The sequence below is a fragment of the Accipiter gentilis genome, chromosome 9 (genome assembly GCF_929443795.1).
Source record: "Accipiter gentilis chromosome 9, bAccGen1.1, whole genome shotgun sequence".
In the NCBI taxonomy this organism is placed as follows: domain Eukaryota; kingdom Metazoa; phylum Chordata; class Aves; order Accipitriformes; family Accipitridae; genus Astur; species Astur gentilis.
The window spans coordinates 22,483,765-22,510,098 of record NC_064888.1 but is presented as its reverse complement, the minus strand read 5'-3'; the positions used below and the strand labels follow the sequence as shown (position 1 = coordinate 22,510,098).

Sequence of the window (26,334 nt, the reverse complement as noted above, 5' to 3'; positions counted from 1 at the left end):
AATGCTGAGAGTAGGAGGAAATAAGCAACATCATTGTTCTGAGTTCAGATTGAAAAGCTGAAGGAAAGAAGCTTTTGCTCAGTTCTGAGTTTAGTGGAACTGGCAGTCAAGAACTGTGGCAATGTCTCATAGATAAGTCTTATCCCCAACAGCAGGACGGGAAGTGAGCTGTGAGACCCTGCAGTTCCTGCAGTCACAGATCCTGGCTGAAATCTAAGCTCCGTGCGGGCTGGGTGACAAGGTCTCACAGCTCCTGCTAGGCTCTCGCAGCTGAATGACTATCTGCTTCAGTTTATCAATGATAACTTGTAGCTGTGACAGCCCTGGAGCCTGGGCCATCTGGGGACAGGGCTGATCCTGAGGGTCCTTCAGATATTCCCAGAGAGGCTTTCCCCAGAACACAGCAACATATCCACCTTAAAAAGGTGGCAATACAAAAGGCCACTGCACAAGGTGCCCACTAAACCTATCTCTGCATTGCATAACACACTAAACAGTGTAGCACTTACCAGAGTTGTTAGCAGTAGTCTGGTACAACTCCCATTTCCATTGGCTTTAAACCTACAAAGCCTATTTGAGGTTAACTACTGTGGAATACCAGTGATTAAGATATTTTAAATGCATTTACAGTGGCCCTGTAAAAGCAGCAATAGTCTGTACCAACTACAAGGAAAGAGAAGTCTCAGCAAAGTGAAAAATGCCTGGAAAAGAAGTATTTTGCATGTGGTTGAAAAACTGACATTCATCTCATTTTCACAATATTCTTCAACTGAAACAGTGTCAGCACCCACAACTAGAAACCAAATTGTTTCTGTGACAAAAGAGAAAAGCATCAAAACTTTTAAAATATGATTCTAGTTTTGTGAAGTACCTTGAAATGCAATTTAAGGAGTGTGAAAATAGACAACATAAAGAGATTTCTTGGTGTCAACAGCTGTGTTAGAAACTAGAAGTCTGTTTCCTAGCACTCAGACTTAGGATTCTACCAGTAACAACAGCTCCTCCAGTTTATGATATTTCAAATATCCTCCCAATTACATTGGAAGTCAACTCTCATTTTAGTTATCCAGAGTTAGGTGTTAGTATCCTCTTTTCTCAACATCTGAATCTAAGGTACAGAGAAGGTTACCAAAGCATTCTGGAAATAAAGAACAGAACAAAACTGTTGGTAACCAGCTGGACCCAAACAACTAAATTTCTCCTTTCCATCTCACGCTAATGATTATGTTCTGCTTTGTCTACATGATAACCACATCTTAGTCCTGCAGACAACTGTGTATGTTGGGAACAAGTTGCAACATGCCACTCTAGGCAAAAGTGTTCACAGAGTTCTGGGGTCTCTACTTTTTGGGAAAGGATAGATAAAAGACTTTGTGTCAGCCTGTTCCGAGACAGAAACTTAATACATCACCTGATTCCAAATTTCCACCTACTCCAGAGAGACAGGGCGCAGAAGTTCTAGCTCTGTGACAATATACATAATTACATTATGGAAAAGAGCATCCCTGATTTTTCACGTCGCTAGTTCCTGGCAACAGTGGTGTCTCTATCCAGCTGACGAGACTATTCTAATAGTGGGTAAACAACTGACAGTGACTTAGTGGGAGCCAGACTGGGAGCACTGGACTGTTCACTAGAAGCGCACATCAGACTGGGGCTGCATGTTCTTGGGCACCTGAGACCCCAGCACACTTGACCTGGGCAAGATGGGATAGACCCTGTTTTGGGAAGAGTTGCCACTCAGGTTGTTTGCCTGTACATGTTCCAACCCCCAGCCTTCTGCTTCTTTCCCCAGCTGGTCTAGGCTGTGGGGGAGAAGCTTTTCCTGACTGGGTTCTTCCTCCTGCAAACCAGAAGAAAGTGACATGCAGTGTTAGCAAGCTACCAAGAAGTCTGGCAATACTCCAGGAGAGAAACAAGGTGTGCATGATACTTAAATATCTTCCCACATTCTTCCAGAAATTAGTACAGGCCTGCCTGTCTGTTGAAGATCCAATATACTGTTTGCTGTAATACACTGATGACTGCACATTCAACCATTAGACAAATGAGGAGAAATTAATCCCTTTTCAACCCCTATGAGAACATTCACAGAAATGCTGTGGCAAAACAAATATGCAAACAAATACTCAAATAAGCTTTCAGGCATGTTCACATGAGAAGGAGTCCCCAAAACACCCTTTCAGATGCGAAGGGATCACAAGACTACTCTGCAAAAGAGAGGTTTCTTTCTGACTCAGCTAGGTCACTGTGCTGTTTGGCTGTTCTCATTATCGAAGCCATAAAATCATGAGGTAATGACATGGCTCCCACATGCCTAGCTGCTTTTGACATTAAAGCTGAAGACTCAAAATATGCTGGTTGACTGGATATAGGCGATCTTTGGCAAAAGTCACAATTCTGCAATGAGATGCAATGGGGACACCGCTAACAGTCTTCCACCTCATGTGTGATAACTAATCCACAGGCAAGACGTTGTTAAGATCACAGTCCACAACACTGTCATGAACTGCTTTTGCTGGGAAGGACAGTACGATTTTTTTTTTTTTTAATGTCTGAGGATAAGTAGATACAAAGTAACGAAGACGAGTGAATTGCATCCACTGCCACAGAAATAAGCTGGGCTTCAAAGGAGCTGGAAGGTGTGTTTAAAGGTACCATGGTTAACTAGGGGGACATGAAAGTAAGAGGCTTTGTGTCATTATGCTTGAACAGCAAAGGCTTGATCACACAAAATGCTGGCCCTGCCCAACCCTTTTTGTCTTATGTCAATGGGGATTGGAAAAGCAAAGATGATACCAAGCCTTTTCACACAACAGGGCTGGTCACCTGCCCTGAAGCTGGTTAAAATGCATGGTGGAGGGCTACCAACCTTATTAACATTATCCAGTCGTTTGCCCAACATGTCCTTCCTCTTCAGTCTGTTTCTTTCCAGCATGTCTAGCTTGCTCACTACTGCATCAATCTTGGAGCCAATGTTGTTTATGGACTGTTCCAGCTGCAGCACACGTTGCAGGAGGCTGGGGGAGACATGGAGAACATTTGCAAGATTTTTCTTGTGATGAACAGTAAGATTTGTAGCAGACATCTCACAGGCAATGGGCCAGACCTCAAACAGGAGTGAATGCTCCCCATCAGATAGTTGATTCATACCCACTGAAGACATAACTCCCTGCTACACTGTGTCTTCTTTTGTAATCAGTGGTTCTGCTTAGGATGGATCCCAACCAGTTTGGATCACAGTCCAGCCACAATATAATCCCATTATTAAATATTGCACCTGCCTCTCCTTTGATATGGCCCTATGTGGATTGCTCAGTGTTTCTCAGTAGCAGAATCAGGATCTCCTGATTCTCTGTGCTGTATTTATCCCATACTCCTCCTGTGGAAGAAGCAGCCAAGTGTTATTCTCAGACCTGGAGGATGAAGGCCAACTAGGCTATAAACCAAGGATATTTATTCCCACAGGACCTTCTGTAAAGGTATCAGCTTCCCCTGGCCCAATTTTCTGAGCTACCTTTTGACCTGAAACATGACAGCATATTGCCTGTGGCCAGCTGACAGCTGCAGAGGTTATTCAAGAGGCAGAAAGCAAAATTTCTTAACTCAATCTTTTACAGGAACAAGCAAACTACATTACAAGCATTGTCCCAGTTCTCTCCTGACCTGCTCATTTACATGTGTGCAAGATAAAAAGGGACAAATCTTACTGAAACTGCTCAGCACCAGTGTAAACAGTTACATCAGGGAAGGAAGCAGAAGGGAACCAGACCCCTCATTTGCAGAGGGATTAAACTACTGCCAGCACAAACATACACTTGGAATTCTTCTTTGGAGACCCAGCTAGCCTTATTGGCGTGGTTATTCCTTGTTTCCATGTAGGTCAGATTCTCATCCAGGTTGTTGTCACCATAGGGTTTCCCCAAATTATCAATCTCTGTATTCAGAGCAACCTAGAAGATAGATAAAGAAAATCCTGCAAAGCTGGATACTAACTCTGTGTCAGCTTCACTGTGAATAACACAAGAGTTTCATGGGCAGTGATATACTCAGCTGCTATCCAGGCAGAGTTGGAGCTGGTTTTGAGTTGCCTGCTTAGTTTACACCACAAACCCAAATATTCCTGAGGCCACTTTGGAGTGATCTCTACCAAACAGAGGGTTTCTTTCCTTGCCCTTTTTTTACCCTTTTCGCCTCTAGGTCATGCTTCATCTGCTGTTGCTCCTCTTCATCAAGGATGTGGTTGCCATCTTTGTCAAACCTGGAGAAGGCTGCTGTGATCTCATGGTCTGCATGGCCCAGTCTGCAAAAGAATAGAAAGAGAAAGCTCAAAGCACTTAATTATACTGTTAAGCTCTAACAGTGCAGGAGATCTGCCAGTGACAAACCTAAACATCCCAAATGGGAAAGAGATAGTAACACAAACCTATTTAGAACAGGACATTAAACATGTGAGGAAAGACGATAACTATTCTTTTGAGTCTTACATAGCCCAGATCTGAGCTGACTGCTCTCCCAGTCTTGAAAACCAGATAATTTACATTACCTGTATTACCAAAAGAAAGGGGTAAGCAGGCATCCCTCAAGCTAACCAACTTACTCCTTCAAGCTGTTCTTGAAGTCTTCAAAGTCTAGTTCTTTCGTTCCATTCTGCAGTGCTTTCTGCACATCAGATATCCGTTCCTTCTTCAGCCTCAGCCTCATGAGTGTCCGGTTGTAGCTCTGTTACCAAAGGTGCAAACAGAAATGGACTCACGCAAGCAGTACAGTGAAAAATAGGGCAGAGCAGACAATGCAATATGGGCAAGGAGATTTTAAGCTTTCCAGAAGCAAAAATACAGCACTGCTGAATGAACCCCATCTCTAAACTAGGATCACACCTTCAAAGCGACACCAACATGGTAGTCAGGGTCTTCATAACAAAGTTTGCCCTCTGCTTTTTTCCTCCCGACTCTCCCTTTATGTGATCTCCCAGTCATCAGCTGTCTAAGATAATGTCTCAAATACTGTTTGCAGAATATTGGTCCCACAGCACAGACAGTTGTGACCTTCCAGGACCTTTTCTGGAATTTGTCCATGGGAAATCCAGATGTAACCCACTAGATTTGCACCACTGCAACACGCTCAGCTTAGCAAAATAGGACCTGCCATTTTATTGATCAAAGTACATGCTATCAAGGACTGAAAGAGCTTTGTCTAGAGACTATCCTGGGAAGAAAAGTCTCTCAGAAACACTATGAGCATGCTCAAGTAACAGGATACCCCCAACCCCTGCTTTCTTGTCTACCCATTGCCAAAGGATCTGGGAGCTTGATTCATCCCAGAAAGGAACTGTAACTCCTGTGTAGACCAAGAAGGTGGATCTGGAGTTGGCAACCACAGTTTCTCTCTAGTAAATTCCACATAGGTCAGGGACTTCCAGAAAATGTTTCAGGATTTAGCTAGAAAGTAGCACAGCTCGCATTATTTATCACCTGCTTCAGGATGTCTGAGAGCTGCAGCTCATCCTTCTGGCTTGAAAGCTCCTCCTTGACTTCTGAGTAAGTGTCATTGATGATGGCCAGAAACATGTTCTAGAAAAAGGAGAAGAAGAATGATGAATAAGCATGAGGCATCTTGCCTGCTCCAGCAGCCAAAGCAGCAAGAAACAGGCACAAATGTGCAGGGCTTAGTTAAACAAGGAGCTGTTTCCACATGGGGTAGGTATCCCTTGGGCAAATTAAAGTGGGTGAAGGGAAGACCCACTTCAGCCACACAGTGCTTTCTCCTTGGGGACGAGGTCCTTGCACTTAAAGCAGTGGCTGATGGTACATTTGTTCCCAGCTCAAATACCATCTTTGGTAGCCTCTCCTGCAAGACCTTAGGTTACATTTGGATTCCTGGCACCAGGTCTTTAACCTGGTCAGTATAGGCATCCCTCTGCATCCATTGCCTAGGAAGCCACAGACTGTCCCCCATGCTTTGTTCACTGCCTGCTACAGAGCAGCTGAACTGATCCCCTTGAATTCAGCTACCATACCAATGGTATTCCCAGCCAGTTTTAGTCTTCACCTTAAAGGATGTGATTATGGCCCTTAATCGCCCTGTTCATCAAATCCCCAATTGCAATGGCATGCCTCTTATCTACTTAGCTCTATTTGCACTGCAAAACTATACTAACAGAAACTTCCTTTCTCTCTAAACATTTGCACTGCACCTAAATCAGGGATTATCAGGAGGGGTCTTTCAAACACTGCTGTCAATACAGGGGCAAGGAGAACTTTCTTGCTTACCAGGAGCACAAAGAAAACAAAGAACACATAGGTGACGAAGTAAATAGGCCCAAGGACCCTGTTGGCATTGTCAATGGAATTGTAGTCAAAATCTCCAAGAATGATCCGAAACTGGGTGAAGCTGGAGGAGAGAAAGAACACAAGGTCACACAAAGGCATGTACATTTATCCTACATCCTCAGACAGTCCTGAGGTGAATCCTGAACCTGCCTGCAGCCCAGATGGTCACAGGCATAAGCCAGAGTAGGGTCTAAGTCACCCAGTCTGGTGAGTTAAATGTACTCATGGTATTTCAGGGGTGAAGCAAGCTGATCTGGTTAGAGCAAGAGCTGGCTGGAAAGTAAAACAAGGTTTCCACACAAACTGCTGGTTGTCCAAAGTGTGTTTTGATCTAAACAGGAGTTAAAAACAAAAACAAAACAAAAACAACCTGTATTTTCCCTTATAAAGGCATTTGACTCACTGAAGCCTTCTCTTGCAAGAGAGTTCATGAGACTGTGGAAAGGATGTTAGTACTGGACAGTGCTCTTCAACATTTTGCAATTCATAGCCTGTGTAATGTAGCAAGTTTAAGTCTGTTGATCAGAAGTTTGCTTATCTCAGTTATCTCTTGTAGACCCCTTAAAAGGCAGGACTTGGGTGCCAGAGGTCTGCGGAACACAGGCTGAAAACTGCTGCTGTGGCAGATACCTCCCTTAACATTGCGCATTGCCTGAGCAGGCCCGTGCACTGAAGGATTGTCTGAGATTGGATATCTTAATTCACTTGCCCAGCATCCCCTTCTGTGCATGCTCATCCACCCACTGGTCATGCCCCACCTCAGATATCTTGATACATTATCTGTGGGACTTCTCTGGAAATTAATCACTGAAATGAGCCTTGTAGGAAAAAAAAAAAAAAAATCCTCCAATTAAAAAAAGGAAAGAAGAAAAAGAAAACAGGCAGAAAGACACAGACCGTGAAGTCATGTGCAGGGGAAAGGACTTTGAGACCCCAGAGCCTGAAAATCCTGTCTGAGAAATGCAAAGCTCCATTTCAAATTCCTTGCACTTAGACTATTTAGGGACCTGGGAATGTTTTCCAGGTCTAAGGAAGAGGAATATGGCATTGCTTCCTCTTCTTTGGTTTAAATTGTCCCAATTTAGTGATGTTGAAATGTCTCCTTCCAGTAAGAAATTCTTTTTATCTCTTTTGCTTTGAAAATGTCTACTTAATCTTATTTAGACTATTATACAGCATATTTTAGAAAACTTCATGCTGAATTTGTATTAAAATGAGTATATTATTTGACTACCAACTTTCAGAAATTAAGTAGAGCTGCTATCTTATAAAAATCAGATATATTTATAAATAATATAAAAATTAAGTTTCTGACTTTTTCATTTCAGTGTTTAAAGCTATAGAATCACAGAATCATTTAGGTTGGAAAAGACCTTCAGGATCATCGAGTCCAACCATTAACCATGCCCACTAAACCATGTCCTGTAGTACCCTGTCCACTCGCTTTTTGAATATCTCCAGGGATGGTGACTCAACCACTTCCCTGGGCAGCCCATTCCAATGTTTGAACAACCCTCTCAGTAAAAATTTTTTTCCTAATATCTAACCTAAATCTCCCTTGCCTCAACTTGAGGCCATTTTCTCTTGCCCTATCTCCAGCCACCTGACCAACACCCACCTCACTACAGCCTCCTTTCAGGTAGTTGTAGAGAGCGATCAGGTCTCCCCTCTGCCTCCTCTTTTCTAGACTAAACAGCCCCAGTTCCCTCAGCCGCTCCTCATAAGACTTGTGCTCCAGGCCCCTCATCAGCTTGGTTGCCCTCCTCTGAACACACTCCAGCAACTCAATGTCTTTCCTATTATCTTGCTAAGATAAATGCATTACTTCTGCTTTTCTCTGTGAAAACCCTGTAGCAACAAACAGCATTCCTTCCAAATCTTTGTTTGAATTAAAGTGTACTATCTGATAAAACCAGAAAGTTTTCGTGTGGCTGTTGTGCAAACACTGAAACAATGTGATCAGCAAGTGTATTTGGAAGCCAGAGAATTTAAAAACTCCAGAGTTTCTATCTGGGCCTCTTCCTTAATTAAAAAAAAACCAAACCAAAACCAAACACTCTGACCCTACCTCAAAACACTTGTTTTGAGCTATTTAGTTCTTACCACGAGAATTACATAAAATTTTAACCTAATTAGACCTAAAGCCATCTGCTGGTGTATAAAACCACAAATTTGCCAAGGTCTCAGTGACAGTCAGGCAACACCATTCTACTGCCTTTATGGACCCACAGCAGGTGAGAAGGTGACAAAAGGTCCTGCAGAACAGAAACTAAATTATCAGCTGAGCTATGATGCTTTTCTACAGAAAGACATTAAACCACTCTGCATGTTGAGTACCCTTGGTGTGCCTAACAACTCCACATCAAGTGAAAGCTGACTAGGTTTCAGCAAACTGAAAAGTCTCACTAAACACTCCTATGGAAAGGCTGGAATTTCCATTGAATTGTAAGGCTGCAAGGAGTCTCAAAGTCTGGTAGGATCAGCTACTCACGTCCCTACTGATAAACACCAGACAACCAGAAATCCGTCTGTAACCCTCAATTTTCTGTGTTCTTTTGTCCATGAAGATGTTACAGCTGGAGGACTGTGAGCTACTTATTAGCCATAGCGGCTTTATTACCACAACAGGTGTCTGATTAACATTCAGGTTTGCAACTGGGGAGAGGTTGGAAAGCAGTTAAAATTCTTTTGATGAAATGATGGAAATATGGTTCTGACTTATACACTTACATGCATTTGACAAAGGTACTGAAGTTTTCCACTTGTGTCCCAAAAAGAAGGTAACCCAGCTGGGCATAGGCAAAGAAGACAATGAAGAACATAATGGCAAAGCCCAGAATGTCCTTGGCGCAACGTGCCAGTGTGGAGGAGAGCTGAGTCATTGTTTTGTTAAAGCTAATATACTTGAATATCTGCAAGAAGAAAGAACAGGGACAAAGTTAGGCCAAACTATCAGCTACATCAGTCTCTCTCATATATGCACATGCTTACTAAGACAAGAGGTTCATTGTAGTACCAAAGCACTGAGAAGACAGCCAGGCTAGGGGAATGGTGGCTTAGTGTTCAGGATATTTGTCCCAGGTGTGCCACCATCTTCCTGTGGGATCATAAACATATGACTTTGTTCCCTGTGTCAAAGCAAAATCTAAAGAGGGACTGCTATAAGGACAAATGTCTTGAGGCTAATGAGGACCCCCAAGTACCATGTGTCTTTCTATCATGCCAAGATGCTTTGGTTGAAATGCAAAGTCCATGCCAACAGACGAGCCATTTCCAGTTGTTGGGTGGCCATCACGAAAGGAAAACATGGTTTGCCAGATTATCCTCCAAAATACTAAAATAGTACAGGATAGACAAAGTTACATCGTACTCAGAATTTTCTAAAATCACTATTGCACCACAACATCTAACCTCATCTCCCTGTCCACTGTGTCCAAATAACTGGCCTCAGAATTCAGGCTGAAAAGTTGTCTGGATTACTGCAAAACAGAGCACATGACTTTGAGGAAGATCCTCTGTTATACAGCTGTTACCATCATTCACTCAGAGGGATGGAAGAGTCAACCCCCAAGCTATCTAGAGGAAGAGGTCTGAGACTAGAGGCCTGGCACCTCCCAGACTCCCTACAATACCTTGATCCAGGCAAAGAATAAGTTGACTGCATTCATATTGTTGTACTGTGTCTGCCAGAATGCCAGGAACTCGAAGTCTGCATAGGTGTCGGGGTGTTTCAGCAACTCTCCCAACAGTCTGTTCACCTCAATGGTGCGAAAGACATGAAACCCAATAGCGATGATGGAGAGCTGCAAAGAGGAAGAGGAAGAGTCTGCAGTGACCACTGTACCTATGCTTTCCACAGAAATTAAAGTGTCAGAGAATTCCTTGGTATCACACTTCACAAGTGCAGTCTACTGGTGGAGGATGGAAATAAAGTATTAATATGCTGAATGATGCTTTGACTTCACAGCCTCTCAGGCATCCCTAAGGAAAGAATTTTCTGCTAACAGCTGATAGAAAAGCATGTGTCCATTTACTCTGCTAGTTCATTTTGCTATTAGAGTAAAACCTGTGCCAGCTCTTACCTAGACCAGTTTCCCCATTCCTTCATTTATTTTGGCTCTTATACCTCTCTGCCATTGCTCCCCCCAAAAAGTGTGCAAGGATCCTCACCAGAATGACGACCACATCCAGGATGTTCCAGATGCTGGTGAAGTACTGAAGCTTGTGGATACGCAGCTCCAAAATCTCCTCCACCACATAGTAGAAGATGAAGACACAGAAGACAATTTCACAGGCAACAATGAAGAAGTCCCATGTGCTGACGTATCGTATAAGCTTGACTGTCCGGATTTGCCAGGAGGGAATGGCACCACCAGTGGCTGGAAACTCAACCACTAACCTTGAAGGGGACAAGAAAAGTCTGATAATTGCAAACAGGGAGATGGAGAGTCTTAGATAATTTTGAGGCATCAGACCTGAGCATGAGCTATCCACCAAACCATGAGTGGAAGAGTTGTGCATGTGTTTACACAGCCTTATCTCTGCTGCTTCATTGTCCATGATAGGAAGGGGTGAAAGGTGAAGAGAAGTGTGACTGGTTATGTCAGGAAGACCAAGCCTTCTTAGTAATCCATACAATATCTACTGACACCACTCAGTCCTACCCCCTGGTGGACCATATTAAAATATTTAAGAAACAGTGGCACTGAGGAAGAAGCAAGAGGCAGCAGAATTTTCAGTGGGACTCAGCTTACCTCAGAACACAGAATAGATTGATATTTGCATTATACACAGAGAAATCAATGAAGACAACTCGTGTCCCCCGATCCAGCCACAACTTCTCCTTCAAGACTTGCAGGGCTTCAGCACTCTCTTTTCTGGTCAACTTGAGGTCTATGTAGTATCCTCCCCCACTGTAACTGGTTAGTCTTCCCCAGTGAGATGAGCCACCCAGCTCCTCCTCAGAATGGTACCTCCACCTGCAACAGACAAGTCATAAGCAAAGGCATCACCACCCCCAGGCCTGTGTATGACCTTGTAGCCAGGAGAAATTAGACTATATCTTCAAGGGACAGAGCAGTTTTTAATTAAAGATTTGGCACTTAATTCCTATTCCAGATCTAGGCCTACATCAGTTCTTCATTATTGTCAGGTTTCTGACCTAGTGCTTCCCAGCAGTGACACAACATGACTTGCGATACTACAGATGGAAAACTCTGCAGGTTCAGTGGCTATGCCACAGTCTTGTTTGCATGGAGGTTACTCCCAGGACATGCTGTATCACCTTCTATTACGTTGCACACAACCCTCTGCTTAGAACACACTTGTACTCCTGTTTCCTTATGAACAACGGCTTCTTGTTCATAGACCAAGACTCATGCAGCAAGCAAAGACTTATTAAACTGCAGCTACCCTGCAGCTACCTCACATTATTTTAGAGAAATAGGTTTTCAAGATGAAAGAGATGCACTCCCTTCTCTCTGTCTCCTGAAATCCAGGAAGGAAGCAGAGAGCATCATCCATTCGACAGACCTGGTCCCACAGGTCTCTATTTATCCTCACCCTCTTAAAAACAGGCAACAATTTCTACCTAATTCTCCACTGGATTTTTCATGGCTTTCCCAATAGGTCCCACTCTGCCACTCATTCTGTTATGCTTTTCCTCAAACAGACACTCAGCCTTATTGATAGACAAAAAGGACTTGCTGCCTCTGATGAGGGGAATTCCAGCCTTATGCGAGAAAATCACCCCTGGCATCCTGCAACTCAGCAGAACTTATTTTAACTAAAGAGACTAATTTGGGTTTTCTAATCCTGAACAGCAGAAGATGTACTTACGCTGTTCCATTGATGAGCCCAAAGGAGACCCTTTCCTCCTTGTCTTCCGAGTACACATCATAGCAGCCCAAGATTTCCTCCCTGAAGTCATCATGGACCACACAGGAATTGTTCTTCACCTTCAGTTGTCGCATGCGTGGGACACCCAACAGCAGGTTCTCATAATAAATGTATGACTGGGTGTTGTGTGCAGCTAGGGACTCGTTGTTGTACCACTTTGTCCAGTAAAGATTATCCAGAAGGGGACCTTGTGCATACTGCAAGAGAGGGAGAGGAGAACTTCTTCATAGCCCACACATCAGAGGAATTTTCTTAGCCTGGCTTTGAGCTAGTAAGACCTGACCCACCCCTTTCTAATCCCCAAGATAGAAAGTAGCAGAAGCTTATGTTGGATGTATGCTGAGGAGGTGAAAGACCAGAGCTGGTGATAGAAGAGGGATGCTGGGCAGCAGGGTTGTTGTTGGCTCTTCACAGGCCTGTAATATGGTTGCTGCACCTTGTTGGGCTAATGAAGAGAAAAGAGCTCTACAAGTTTCTTCGTCCCTTCCACTTCATTAAGTACAAGTGTCAAGGAATTGCCTTGGCACAAGGTGTGAATTATGAAAAGGGCATGTGCCAGTGCCCTGGAAACAGTGGGGAAAAAACAATAGTGCCATAGTTCGCTGTACTTTTTTAATATGACAGAAAAAGACAAAGCTAACTGACAATTTCTGGCTGACTGTCAGAGGCAGGTGGTTGCAATATCTCAACAGCATTTGCTATGGCTCATATTATTTGCTCACCAATTCTTTGATAGAAATGTGTAAGACCCCAGACATCTTTTCCCCTCTTTATTCTCTTTGATAAAAGACAGTGCAAATTTTAATCCAGCTTCTTCAATAAGAATCTATAGATCAGACCAGCCCAGGCATGAATTACAGGCAGGTTAAGTATGCTGTTCCCACAATTGCCCACGAAAATGGACATAGGCCCATTACTAAGACACCAGCATGAAGACGTTGGACTGTAGGATTCAAAGCCATTTCTACCACAAGGAAACCTGGAGTAAATCACCTGGCTTCTCCAGGCCGGTACTCCTTATCTGTTCAATGAGCATCATATCACAACAATTTCTTTTTGTTATGTCCTGCCTGTTTAGCTGGTAAGTTACTGGGGAATGGGCTCTTCTGGGCACACAGAACAGTTAGCCTCGCCAGTATTCTGGCCATAGTGCTCAGAGGGATAAATTATATTTTAAATCAGTGGATATTTTGCATGCAAGTGATATTGTTACTGTTGCTAGTAGCTGGCAAAAGCTTGTAGGAGCAAAATGCCTTGCTGAAATCACTGGGTAGCACATTCAGAGGGAACTGAATATCCCTGTCTAGCTGAGATTTCCAGAGCAACCCATGCCGAGCCAGATTTGTACTCACCACCCAGAAGTCAGCCATGCTGCCAATGGACTGGAAGGAGACACGGCCATCCAAAGAGGTCTGCAGGAAGAGCTCAGACATCACTTTGGTGTAGTAATAGGCATTGGAACTTGTCATTCCATATGTCACTAAGAGACGAGACAAGAGGAGGGTCCTCCCTTATGTTATCAATTAATATGTATAATATGATTGAAATAACCAGGGAGCTCCTAAAGTCCTGTGCACAGCCCCCCTCCCCATCAGTTAATATTTAAAGTAGGGAAACAATGGCTAGACATGATTTAGGGTTTAGGAATATACTATTAGACAATGGGGCTTTGTAGATAGGTAGAATGTTTATGTCAGAAAAGATAATGGATTGTGGTCTGATCAACAAACCTTGAAGAACCACTTGGAACTGCCAAGACAGAGTAAGAAGTAGGTCAAAGGTAATTCCTGCAGGGGGAGATTGTGACCACCAACTCATTGACCACCTACTCAGACGATACCACCTACTCAAAAGAAGACAATGAAAGAAGAAGATGGAGCCTGTGCACTGCTTTACATGAGAGGCGAAGAAGAAAGAACCAATCATTTAGGGAAAAAATAATGAATATGTATTACTTAAGCATATAAATGTGGAAATTTTTTAAGACAAGGGTGTGCTGTCTTGAGACAGGCACCTATTCATACGCATCAATGAAATTAATTTGAAAATACCTTGACTCTGTGTGTTACTGGCTTGCACACTGAGTAAATGAACCCCATCTGAGGGACAACACTTATACCTGAATATTGGAGCGTGATATAAATATGTTTTATATTCGCTTCCTGTGTAACTTATACTATCACAAGTAAGCTGTGCAAGGCACAAGAGAAGCTAATCTCTAATCATAGTACTTTCTGCTTTCTTAGGAATTTACAAACTTATCTGTTGCATGTTCCAGGATTTAAAGTGTCAGACTGACAGACTTTATAAGAGTTTAGAAGCCAGAGAAGACCATTGGATGGTGCAACTGAACATCTTGGGTAACAACTTTTGTCATCAGACAAAATTTCTGAGGGAAATTTTCTTTCTCAAAACAAAGTCCGTGATCTGTATTTTGAAGTTCTGATGTGAAGCCACGAAGGTATAGAGACCACCCTATTTTCCCAAGTGGAAAGCTCCAGGTAAGTTCTCATCTACCAAGAAAACCTCAAACAGGAGCAAGCTCTAACTTCCATGAACATGTTGCTTCAACTCTCCAGTGCTCCTTCCTGCAGAAAAACACCCATCATGGTGATCACTGAGATCACCAAGGTGCCCTCTTGAAAGGGCACCATGAAAATAAAGCAGCTGACATTCAAGACCCCCCCACTTCTGGATGAGTCAGTGTGTGACCACACGTACGTCTGCGTGTGTATCTTGGTTCTTTAGGAAGAGTGACTGAAGCACTGTCTCCCTGGGCCAGTGTGATAGTAACTCAGGTTGGTATTGTCTGTCTGTCTATGCTGCCATAGGGTCCATGAAATATAATCCTCGTCACTGTCCCATGCCAGGGGTGCTCATTTGTGATAATGAATGAACCTTTGCAAAAACCAAAGAGGCCATTGTTCTACCCACACAAAGTCCATTAGCATTCAGTACAGGGAGGCACTAAATCCACCCAAGAACAACAGTGTGAGCTGCCACCTGCTTTATCACCTCAGCCACGCCTCCACTCTCAGAGGGGAAAATGTCTCTGAAACCTGTGTCTTTGATCCCAGGAAGCTTCTAGAACTGCTTTCTGGGTCTTGAACATTTGCTGTGAAACTACAAAAAGACCCTGGGCAGATTCTCCCAGGACTGTGGAGTCAATGGCTAGGACTGATAACGTGGATCAGAAAACACTGCTTAAACCTAACCAATACCAATTAGGTCTAGAGCAATAGCCAGTTTTTTTACTTCTGCGTGCAGCAGCTGTTCTGTAGGTTAATGGCACAACTGGTTGCTGCAGTGAGTGCATGTACAATAAATTCAACACCTACAACAGAGTGAGGAAGTCTAATAATAAAATCTCACATTATTCCCCTCATGCTGCACACAGAAAAAACACCTATGAGATATGACAGCTACTTACGTAGGCAGATGTCCACCAAGAACACAATATAGATTAGCAGCTCTCGCAGTGTGGTCTTCACGTAAAGCTCTCTGTTTTCAGCTGTGTTCTCGGTCAACGTAGTGCCCCACAGACCTGTTGGGTGTAAAGAAGAAATTGGAGAGTTTTGATGGCCATTCTCAAAGGCTATGTGAGGAGCTGAAGTCCCATTTCCAAAGAACACTGCTGGCAGTTGGATTTTTGTCACTTTAAGGCAAAACCACTTTTCATTTCAAAATTTGACTAAGAGCTGTAAAAATGTGTTAAATAACCCCTAAAAAGAACCATTCCAGCAGGAAGAAAAGATTTGGGGCTGACAGAACTGAAATATATTGGCTTGCTTACTTTGCTAAATCACTCTCCAGTTTTCCGTTTGAGTTCATTATGGACTGATCTTTTCCTGCCTGTTTTTCAACTTACTCTTTGCAGAAACTCAGTCTTTGTCACAAGTACTCTTGAAACCATAAAATTTCTTCTCAGTTGTCCACGTGCCAACAGCTGACCTTTTGATAGAACTTCTATACCAGACACTGCATCTGACGTTAGCTTTACAACTATTGGTCCTTTTAGTGTATATTGAACCCTCAGCCCCCAAACGTTCGTCCCTTGCTTACCTAAAAGCTCTTGCAGATTTCTTGTACGTCATAAGACTCAATCAAATTACCCTGCCTAATATTTTCAGCATAAAATTTAGAGCCAAATTATCTTCAGGATGTCTATCAATGGAGCTCTGCTGACTTCAATACAGTTACGCCAATTGCACCAGCTAGTGATCCAATTTCTTCACACAGTGAAAGCAACTCATTAAATGTCACCAGGGTTGATCAAAAAGGGAGAAACGCTTCCTTTAGAAGGAGCCTTGATATTTTGGGTTTGATGAACCGCCTGATACCATTAGTGTATTTTTTTGTTCTTTTTGTAATGGCTTTCTGTTGTGATTTCTGAAATGCTCCTGAAGTTGAAAGGCATAAGAACTTCCACTTGAAAGCCTAGTGATGGAAGCCATGTCAATAACACCCACAGTCTTGCTGCTTTCTGCAGCTCCTAGAGAGCTGAGCCCTGGTGCCTATCCCCAGTAGTATGCAACAATCATCTTCCTGCAAGCCAGGATCAAAGGCCACATATTTGAAGTCATCTCTGGCAGAGGACAAAGCGCTTTTTTCTTTGGAGCAAGCAAAACCGATATAGTGGTCTGTGAACATTTACTCCTCTCCTTCCGATAGCTCTTTGGCATCTCAACAGATTGAGAGAGCTTTTTGCACCATCAGCTACCATAGTGACTGTTGCAGTGTTCACCTTCACTCCTGGACAGACAAACCAGTAGCCTATTCTGGTCATATCTGACCAGCAACAGAAATGAGAGCCTGGAGAAGATCTGGATTAACTCATGCAGGAGAGATTATCATGTGGTCTACAGGAATCTCCACAACAGAGAAATCCAAGGAGAAACAACACACCCATGTGTTCAGGTCACTTTTAATTGACCCCCTTCATCTCTAGCTGTGACTACATCACAATCTTTTAACAGGTTTATCTGTTTTTCCATGAGGCAGGGAACACCTACTGTCCACACGTTGGGAGCAGAGGCACAGACTTGCTTTGCTTTGGGAACAGAAATATACTCAGGAACACCTAAATTCAGGGAGATTAAAATATCCTTGAAAACTCAGTTCAGAGACTTGCCCAAAATTATACCTGGAGGACCATGAGGCTGGTCCAGTACCCGTTCAGATTGCATCCAGTAATTGTAAAACTGCATCAGCTGAGGTTTGGTTTCAGCTGTTTCTCTAGGAAACACGCCATGGAAATATACCACCTCATACAGGAAGCACATCCCCATCTGTGTCTCCTTTGGCACTACCTACCCCCTTGGGGGTGCATCTGTTTTGGACATGATATTTGGAATAGAAGGATACTCAAGACTAGAAGACATCCAGGCTACCTTATGGCATCTTACATCGACTGTCCAGCACTCACAAGGCAGAGCAAAGAAAAAAACCCAGAACCTAGAAAACAGGCAATCAATGCAATTTGTTTGTAATTCTTGCCTTCCTGCTAGTAACAAGTTACTGGTAAGAATTAATGGCAACACCTACATTATCTTCCGAGGCTGCTTTTAGACCAGACTTGTGACCCAGGTGACTGACTAGCTCACGGTCTTGGATACAGCCAGAGAACCTCTTCCAAAAGCAGTTGGAAGCTGGGTGTCCCTCATTGGTCCCTGTGCCACCCAGATACCCAGCAAATTCTGCCACAAAATAGCCAAGGTGGCAGGAGGCAGGCAGGAACCAGAGGACTCAGAGTTGCTTGGACACAGTTTAGAGACAAACAGTCCTGAGCAGTGACACTAGGAGCAGCAGCTACTCACTGGTAGTCCAGCCCAGTAGATGGTGGGGACAAGAAAAGAACTCAATAAGCCAGCTATGACTAGTACCCCCGAAAAGCTATGGACACACAATCCCAAGGAATAGGTTTTAAGCACCACCACCCCCCCCCCACCCCCCCACCCCCCCCAAACTGTCCTTGTCTAAAAGACTTATCTTTACTAACTCCATTTTCCATGTGAGACACTAAGGTGATTAAATGAAGGGGAAGGGGAGAACAAGCAGTATTTGGAGAGGCAGTGAAAAACAATGAGCACCTAGGAAAGATGCAAAGGAAAGATGCAAATTTTTCAGGGAAAATGTCTCCATCTCTGTGAGGCTGATGGTGGCCTTTCTTCCAGCTGCACTGGCCTTTGGATCTCATCCTCCCAGCTCTGGTCTGTCCTACAACCCTATTTACCACCCTTGCTGGCAGGACACACTGCTGCAACAGTCATAGAAGAAGGAAATGCTCTAGTGTCCTGCTGGGTATTTTCATTTGCATGCTCCAGTTTCAAGCCTGGCATCTCACAAATGGAATTTTGATGTTAAAGTATGGATTTGGTTTTCCATTTTAAGTGTCAAACAATGACCAGAAGAAAGGATATCAGAATAAAACAGGTAAATGATACACTACCTCTGAGCAATCTGTAATTACCCACCAAGCCCACCCAGCACTGCTCCTGGGCCGGGAGAAACCTCTAAAGCTTCAGCTCTGGCTCCCATGTGAATTAATAGTGTTAGACTGTAACCGCAATGACAAGTAAGAAAGAATTGATCATAGAGGGGCCGTGCAATTCAGGACCAGGCTATACCGTTATTGACTCGCATGTACTGTTAGAGAGTACAGCCCTGAGAAAGAGTCTTGCCTTCCAAGTCAGGAAGAAAATACACATTGACAAGAAACTAGTACTCTCCGCAAGAAATACAGTTTCTTGCTTTGTCTTCCCTGTTTTTGCAGTATTAGGACTTTATGCCTTCTATAAGAAACCGTTCAGCAAATGCTCTTGCCTGCGGCTGTATCCTTACAGGAGACCTAACTTGTTCCCAGGTTTTTTGATTGCCTCTGAATAAGCCTACATAATATTTAATCCACCTTTATCTTTTAAACTGAAAACTAGCACCTCTTTCTTTAAGCTGTCTTCAAGCAAAGCCTTGCTTGATATATTCCTGTTATCCTCTGCATTTCAGTCCTGGCAATGCTAGATTTTTCTCTGGTGGGTATTTATATCAGTTCTTAAGTTACTGTAACACAGGGGTCAGTACCCCTCCATCTAGAAAATGCACACACAGACAGGAATAGTCTCATCACCAGAGAGATGGCTGCTGTGGATTCAGGACACCTAAGCTCTGTCCAAAGCTCTGCCAACAGATTCACTGCATGACCCTGAGCACACACACCACTGAGTCTGTCTGTGCCTCCTGCCTTACAGGAAAGGTAACAGAACAGACCCTGGAGCTACAGCAAGGCACACAGAATGAGGAAGCTCCTTCCAGGTCAGCCAAAGATTATCTCTGGGGTAATGCTGGTCTATGTTGAGCAGGTTCCTGGGCTACACGGACACTATGGGGTTTCTACCTTCTGCATCCCCACACTCCCCCCACCACCACCCCGTCTCCCGCCCTTACCATTGCTCTTCCCAAGGGCTAGTACAACCTTTCTAGTCATATGTCAGAGCTTTACCTCGGATGCCTCTGAAGACGTAGAAGCAGCACTTGAGAAAAGGACTTGTCTTCCCATCCACAGCTTTGCTCTGCTCTTCCTGGTAGGGCAGTGGATCCCCCACCTCTTCAAAATTCTCATAGGGATTCTCCGGGATGGACTTGGGGTTGTAGATGGCCTGAATCTTCAAGGAGGTAGAGGGAGAGCCATCGTAAACGGGATTGTCCCAAGCTTTCTTCCCCACTGCCTCCAGCTCATGCTCCTCTGAGGCTCTAAAGCGGCTCTCGGCTCTGTTGCTTAGGTGAGATGAGCTCATGGCTAGTCACTGCCAGCCGAAGTACTTTGTAACTGGAATTGTGAAGATTGCCTGCCCAGGCTGCAGTGGTAAGCTAGCAGAGTGAGAATCGATCAATCAATGCCAAACAGCTTGTGTGCCTCAGCAACCAGGAGAGGGCACACCAAAAGCTTCCCGCAGATCGCACACATCCTCTCTCTCTTTTATACCAGGTCGACCGGTGACACCTATCAGAGGGGTGGCAGTGCCCCTCATCGTCAGCCCTAGAATCTCAGAAGTCCTGGGAACACCGACGCTTCCAGGAGACCTTCTGTGCTTCCCAACGGACATAACAGACCTAGATGCTGTCGTGGGAAGAGGAGGCTGCTAGGAGACGGCCCCTGAGTTGGGGGCTGGGACGGGAGGAATGGGAGGAGGCGGATGGGATTTAATCGGACCCCTCAGGCTGCCTGCAGCCCAGATCACTCCAGGCGGAGCTCCGGCGGGGCGCAGCGAGGGCTGGGAGCCGTGGTGGGGCCCTGTGCAAGCACCCCTGGGGAGAGGGGCCGGACGGGGAGCCTTTGCTCCGGCGATGGGGCAAGTTCCGAATTTTCAGGGAAGCAGCCAAGAGCAGAAACGCTCTCCGGGAGCGGCGGCACCAGGTGGCGCCGGCAGCTCGCCGCGAGCAGCTGCCTGCACTCGGCTGCGAGGCTTGGCGAGTCGTGCGCCAAGCCGTGCGGGCATTTCAGGAAGAACCTGGGTTTGGCCTAGAACGTCACCCTGAGCAGCGTTTCCACAGCATCCTCTTTGCTATCCCGTTGTTAAAAGCGGGAGTGAAAAACGCGAGTAAACTTCTAGGGTTCGTTGTGGAAACCAGAGCTGGGCTTTTCTGCTTTTGCAGAATTTCCGTGAGCCCTGCAGTGCCTGTTGGCCCTGAGGCAAGCCTGAGAAAAAAACAGGCAAAACTGGAAATAATAATAATAGGTAGGTGTTGCCAACATTCACCCACCGGCCAGCAGCAAGAAGTAGTCCCAGGCCCCGCTGGTGCTGGAGGCCTGTGGCTGTACCCCCGGAGGGGAGGTCCTTAACCCTGGGATGACAGGCTTCTGTCTTGGTGACGAGGTGATATATGAATTTATAGCCTGAGCCTGGTCCTTCCTTATTGGAAGAGGTGCTTCTCCACGGGTACTGATTGTAGCTATTCTTCTGACATTACCCAGGGATGCTTCCCATGACTCTTGCACCTGTAGAATCACAGGGCTCAAAGGTACAAGCAAGGGTGTTTTCTCTGGACTACAGCGTTCACACAGGTGATGTTGCTAGGCCAGCTGGGATGTGCAAGAGACATCCCCTCCATGTCACCTACCTGATGATGGCACTGAGCAGCTGCTTGAACAACAGTGAGGCAAGACCTAATTTGTCACAGGGCACTAAGAGAGCAGCAGCTGGCTGGAAGGTCACTGGAGGTCTGGGCTGGATCCTTGGACTGAATCTGGTATTACTAGGGTCTGTTGTGTTTTACTACTCCCTAGCAAAATGAGAGTGGTGGAATGGAGTCAATGGGGTGAATGGATGGAAAGCATTTGCAGAGCTCTCCGGCAGCTGGAATGATGAGGGATGAGACCCCAGTGAAAGGCCACATGCCAGGGCCAGGCATCCAGTCACACCCCCAGGACCATACAGCAGATATCCCTGCCCATGCACAAGCAGCATGGCTTATGGTGTGGAGCTGCTGCTGCTTTGGGGAAGCACACAGGTTTTTTCACAGTGCATGTCTCGCTGCCTGTGGCAACCACACCACATCACATCACATCACATCCATCCTTCAGGGCCCAGGTATGCTGCAGGTCTGCCTTCTTGCTGGCTAGGGCACAGAGCAGGTGGTGAGAGGGTGGACCTTGACCTTCTGTGTTGAAAGACTGGGTCACCCACCTAGCCCAGAGGACAGGTCGTGTCTGCATCAGCTGATTTTGAACAGCCTAACACAAGGCAGAACAAAGAACACCCTATAATTAAGGAAGCACATACAGCACTTTGCAGGCAGGCTGGGGTGAGTCATTCGTTTATGCAGGTCTGTAAAGGTCCTTTTCAGCTGGTAAACTTGAATTGTACTGTTAGTGCATGCTTCAGTTTTGGAGGGGCATCTAGGTGGGGCTTGAGATGTCTATCTGGCTTGCAAAATGGTACAAGCACTTCCTTGCTAGGAGGCAGGATACAGCATTTGCATAGGAAGCTGCCTCGTTTTACACTAGGTAGCACAGGGAGGTGTGCCAGCTCAGGGAGAACATGACCCAAACTTTAGGACCTCATAAGTCACCATGGTATGTGTTGATGTCTGTGGTGTTTGATGTAAAACCCTGTGGAGCACCAGTATTTACTGGCTAAGGAGCGACACGTGTCTGATAGCACCTTTCAGCACTTACCTCACGTCTTTATTCCTTCCAGTGCCTTGGGCCTTATTCACCAACCTTTCATTCTTGTGAAAACCAGCCAACAGAATTTCTCTTCTCCCTTCTTTTTTTTCCCCTCTTTGTTGAGGGGTCCGTTTTTCATCAGGCCTAGAAGGAACCTTTCAGAGGTACCCAGGGAGGACTGTTCCTAAACCCAGAAACAACTATCGCAGTGGGATTCATCATGTTAGGATAAGACAAAGGAGCACAGCCCGGAAGTATTCCTGACAATAAATTCCTTAAAATACGATGTGGGTCAGAGTATTTCCTGGACTGACCACTCATTCACTGCACAGAGAGGTTCCCTAAGCAGAAGGACTGTCAGCAGAACTGCTCACACCTAGCTAGAGGCGAACAAAAAAAAAATCATATGTACTAACTGCATTTGTGGTAGAGGAACTCCAGGTTTACTGCTCCTTTTTTCACTGGCTTGTTTCTAAAAGGCAGTTCTGATACTCTGAGGGGAGCCTAGAAATTTGTCCTGGGGCAGAAGCAGGGACCAGGAAAAAACACAGTAAGTGTTCTGCAGTATAAAAAGCCTCTGTGAAGAAGACATCATTTGTTCATTGTGACTGCAGGGGTGGAGATTTAATTTAGACACCAAGGGAAGCCATTGAGCAGGTGACAGGAAGAAAGCCCTGGAAGAGTTCACCTAGGGAGGGGATACATTCCCTGCTAGTGGAGAACGTTGTTATGAATAGGTTAGGTGAAGGTCTCTTAGAGGTGGTAAGGAGAGAGAGGAGGGGGCTAGGCTATATGATCTCTAAAGGCCCTTTCCATCATGGAATTATGTGATGCTAGGATTAGGCCTCCGATCCCTGTCAACAGGCCAGCAGCTTCGTTAGGTAACCTGTGAGCTATTCATCCTGAGCACCTCAAGTCTTACAGCAGGCTACAACAGCACGCTGCTGGAACACTGTCCTGTCAGCTGGCTTGCATTCACCCGTGAATGAAACAGTACTTCCATGCTGGAGGGAATAGTGACTTTTTAAAATTAATTAAAACATGTCATCTATTGGAAATCATGTGAGAAGAGGAGAAAAGAATAAGAGTTACATTAAAAAAATCCAACAAATCATCTTAATCATGGTATATAGTTTGCACGACGTTGTCAGTGCTGACTCCATTTAAATTGCCGATTCAAATGGCTAATTGAAACAAAATGCTTAACAAAAAAAAAATAATCAAGTTATGTTGAGGTACACACACAAAGACCCCCACTACAATTTTCTGTCAAGATCCCCAGCAACTAAAAGCTGGATAAAGGAATATCTTTTATTAGACTGCCGTAGTTAGGAAACAAAAGACCTGCTTCTGAGTGCACAAACCCTCCTTCACATTCCTGCAAATCTTCTCACTAAACAAAATATACAAGGCTTGCATTTCTAAAAATATGTTTTCCTAATGATGTCTCCTGGCCTAATAAAATATACTGCCTTTCCCCATGCCCCTTGTATTGTCTATAGCAATAAGTTGGCTCTTCAGCAGCTATTAACAACTCTGCTACTGCAAGGTTAGATTCTACAGCACTTACCCATAGCTCAGCAGCAGCTGGGCAGGCATCGCAACTCTGGAGGCTTTGCATCCTTCAGAAATTGTTTGCAAGTAATCCTGTGCAACGATCTCCAGAAACAGGACAAAACGTGATGGTGGGAAAAAGGAGTATACGTGCCAGATATATGTCCAGTGCTCATGACTGTTTTAGCAATTGCACACGTAGTAGTTACAAATTTACATAGCGTTACGTGAGCCTGTAATCAGTTTCATGGCCTGATCCAAACCTGCCCTTTTTCACCAGCTTGTCACAGGGTTGTGAGCTAATCTGGCTGGGGTAATACAGAATTTCTCCCTCAGTGGCATCATACAGTTTGGCTTACTTGTGTTTGTAATTATGGGGATAGCCGCTCAAAGGCTCTCAAGAAGACTGACATCACAGCACTTAAAGGGTGAGCATGCAGGAGCCTTTGCAGTTTTTGTGTGGTTTTGTGTGTGTTTGTGTGTTGTTTTTAACTGTTTCTCTATACAGCTACTCTATGGTGCTTACATGGTATGAATAACTCTACCCTACTTCTTCACAGGAGCTGAAAATTTTGCTCTACAACAAGTGATTGAATCTGCTATAAAAAAGTTCAACCACCTTCTGTATAGCAAAGAATAAAAGAAATTACAGATTTTTGTTGCATCTAAAAAATCCAAATAACAACTTAAAAAAATATATTAGCAGTAGGTTCCTTCAAATATTCACTGTGCATTTAGTTCCTGTCATGATCATTATCTTGTTATATTTGTAACTGGTTTAGAGGAGAAACACAAGGCACAGCTAATTTTGCCATCAATGTGTAGCGCAATGACCATATGATACATGAGTGTGGTGAACTCGGGCAGAAGGCCCTTGTAAAGGAATATCAGGCTGCCTACACAGAGCCAAAATAAAAATCCTTTCCAAACAATCCCAATTAAAAAAAGCTACAAAAACTATCAAGCAGAGAAAAGAGGAGTGAATGTGTATAATGACACAATTAGATGGTTCTTCAGTCTCATGATCTGTTCTTTTCCAAAAAAAAAAAAAAAAAAAAAAAAAGACCGATGAAGTACCTATCCTAGATAGCAAACAAGTTATGCAGCAAGTACGGTTCCTGTTATTTAAGTGTCAACATTAGATCCATCCCCTGTAATGCTAGATGTCAGGCCTTACTATACACAGTACATTGGGAGGGAACTAATCACAGTAAACCGCTCAGAGATAATCAGATGGCAGATTTGATTTAATTTTCATGTAAAAGTACACATGCCTGATGCTTCTCTTCCAGTTTAGCTAGGACAAGCTTGAATATCTCTATTAATTCTAATTACAATAACGTGGTAAGAATTAAGTAGGGAAAAAAGGCTTTCTTTTGACAATGTGCAATACAGTCCAAAATGTAATTTGGGAAATAGACAAAGTGGCATGTTTAACCCAATCTTCCTGGAGAGAGGAGAATTCACCATTCAGGTATGAGACATCATCACTCAAGACCAGATTTTTCCACCTTGGTACGCTTTCTCCGGAATGTGCGGAGGTTCAAGCTTGCCGTCCGCCACTCCAGCGGGGTCTGGTAACACTGCAGCCATGCACGGCACTCCTCAGCCCAGCCAGACAGCGGGAAAATGTCTGTAGCTGCCATCTGGATCTTGAGTTTTTGGGTCACTTGCAGAAGGCCACTTCTCATTTAGCTGTCCACACCAATCCAACTGCACCACACAGGCAAAGTCAACTTTGCCCTCTACGCTACACCTAACCTGTACCTCTCCAACTCTTCAACTGACAACTGTCCAAAACCTACCAACAAACTGTCCAAATCTCAACCTTTCACTGTAAACTGCTCTCTACCGCATCTCATAGACAAGCCTTCACAAAGCCACTCACCCTGCAATAGTACTCCAACATCAAACACCTGCATGAAAACTTCCACAGCAACACTCCAACATCAACGAGCTCCTGCATGAAAATTTTCACTTTCTCCTTAAGAGTCCACCCTACACTAACTGCTGACGAACACACACTGTCCTCACCAAAGCCAAACACTGCAACAACTAGTGCCAAGTTCAAATCGCATGTGCACTGCAATATTACAGGTGTGAGTTAATGCAGAGGTGGGCTTGGAAGTTGCAGACTGTACACCCTATGGTTTAATATGGCATTTTACTGGGGAATGAGTCTTCTCCCTGGCAGAAGCGTATGAGAGGAGGCTGTTTACAGGCAAGGCGGGAATGGTTCTCCAGGTCTCTGAGGCTGAGAGTAATAAATTTTATCTGTGTTGTGGCGCAGGATTTTCTTGTTCATTTGCTTCTCTATCCAGTCAGGTGCTGCAGAGGATTGTGAGACAGACAGAGAGAGAATGAAATACTTAGAACAGGATTAACAAC

The 26,334-nt window shown here is 44.4% G+C and overlaps 1 protein-coding gene across 2 annotated transcripts; it reads right to left on the bottom strand.

The window, feature by feature from the left end:
• Window positions 1–1,530: 1,530 nt before the first annotated feature.
• Window positions 1,531–24,013, bottom strand: PKD2L1 (polycystin 2 like 1, transient receptor potential cation channel). Of its 2 annotated transcripts, XM_049810967.1 has the most exons (16): window positions 23,963–24,013; window positions 19,726–19,888; window positions 15,661–15,774; window positions 13,583–13,710; window positions 12,171–12,427; window positions 11,087–11,311; window positions 10,503–10,731; window positions 9,965–10,135; window positions 9,063–9,244; window positions 6,273–6,393; window positions 5,475–5,573; window positions 4,601–4,722; window positions 4,186–4,303; window positions 3,817–3,953; window positions 2,873–3,020; window positions 1,531–1,843 (listed from the first exon to the last, which is right to left on the bottom strand). In XM_049810967.1, exons 1-16 carry the CDS (start codon window positions 24,011–24,013, stop codon window positions 1,634–1,636), a joined length of 2,475 nt encoding a protein of 824 aa, XP_049666924.1. In that variant the 3' UTR covers window positions 1,531–1,633. The 2 variants fall into 2 exon arrangements, with proteins under 2 accessions (XP_049666924.1, XP_049666922.1); XM_049810965.1 differs by lacking the exon at window positions 23,963–24,013 and having other exon boundaries at window positions 19,726–20,020.
• Between the last annotated feature and the right edge of the window lie 2,321 nt (window positions 24,014–26,334).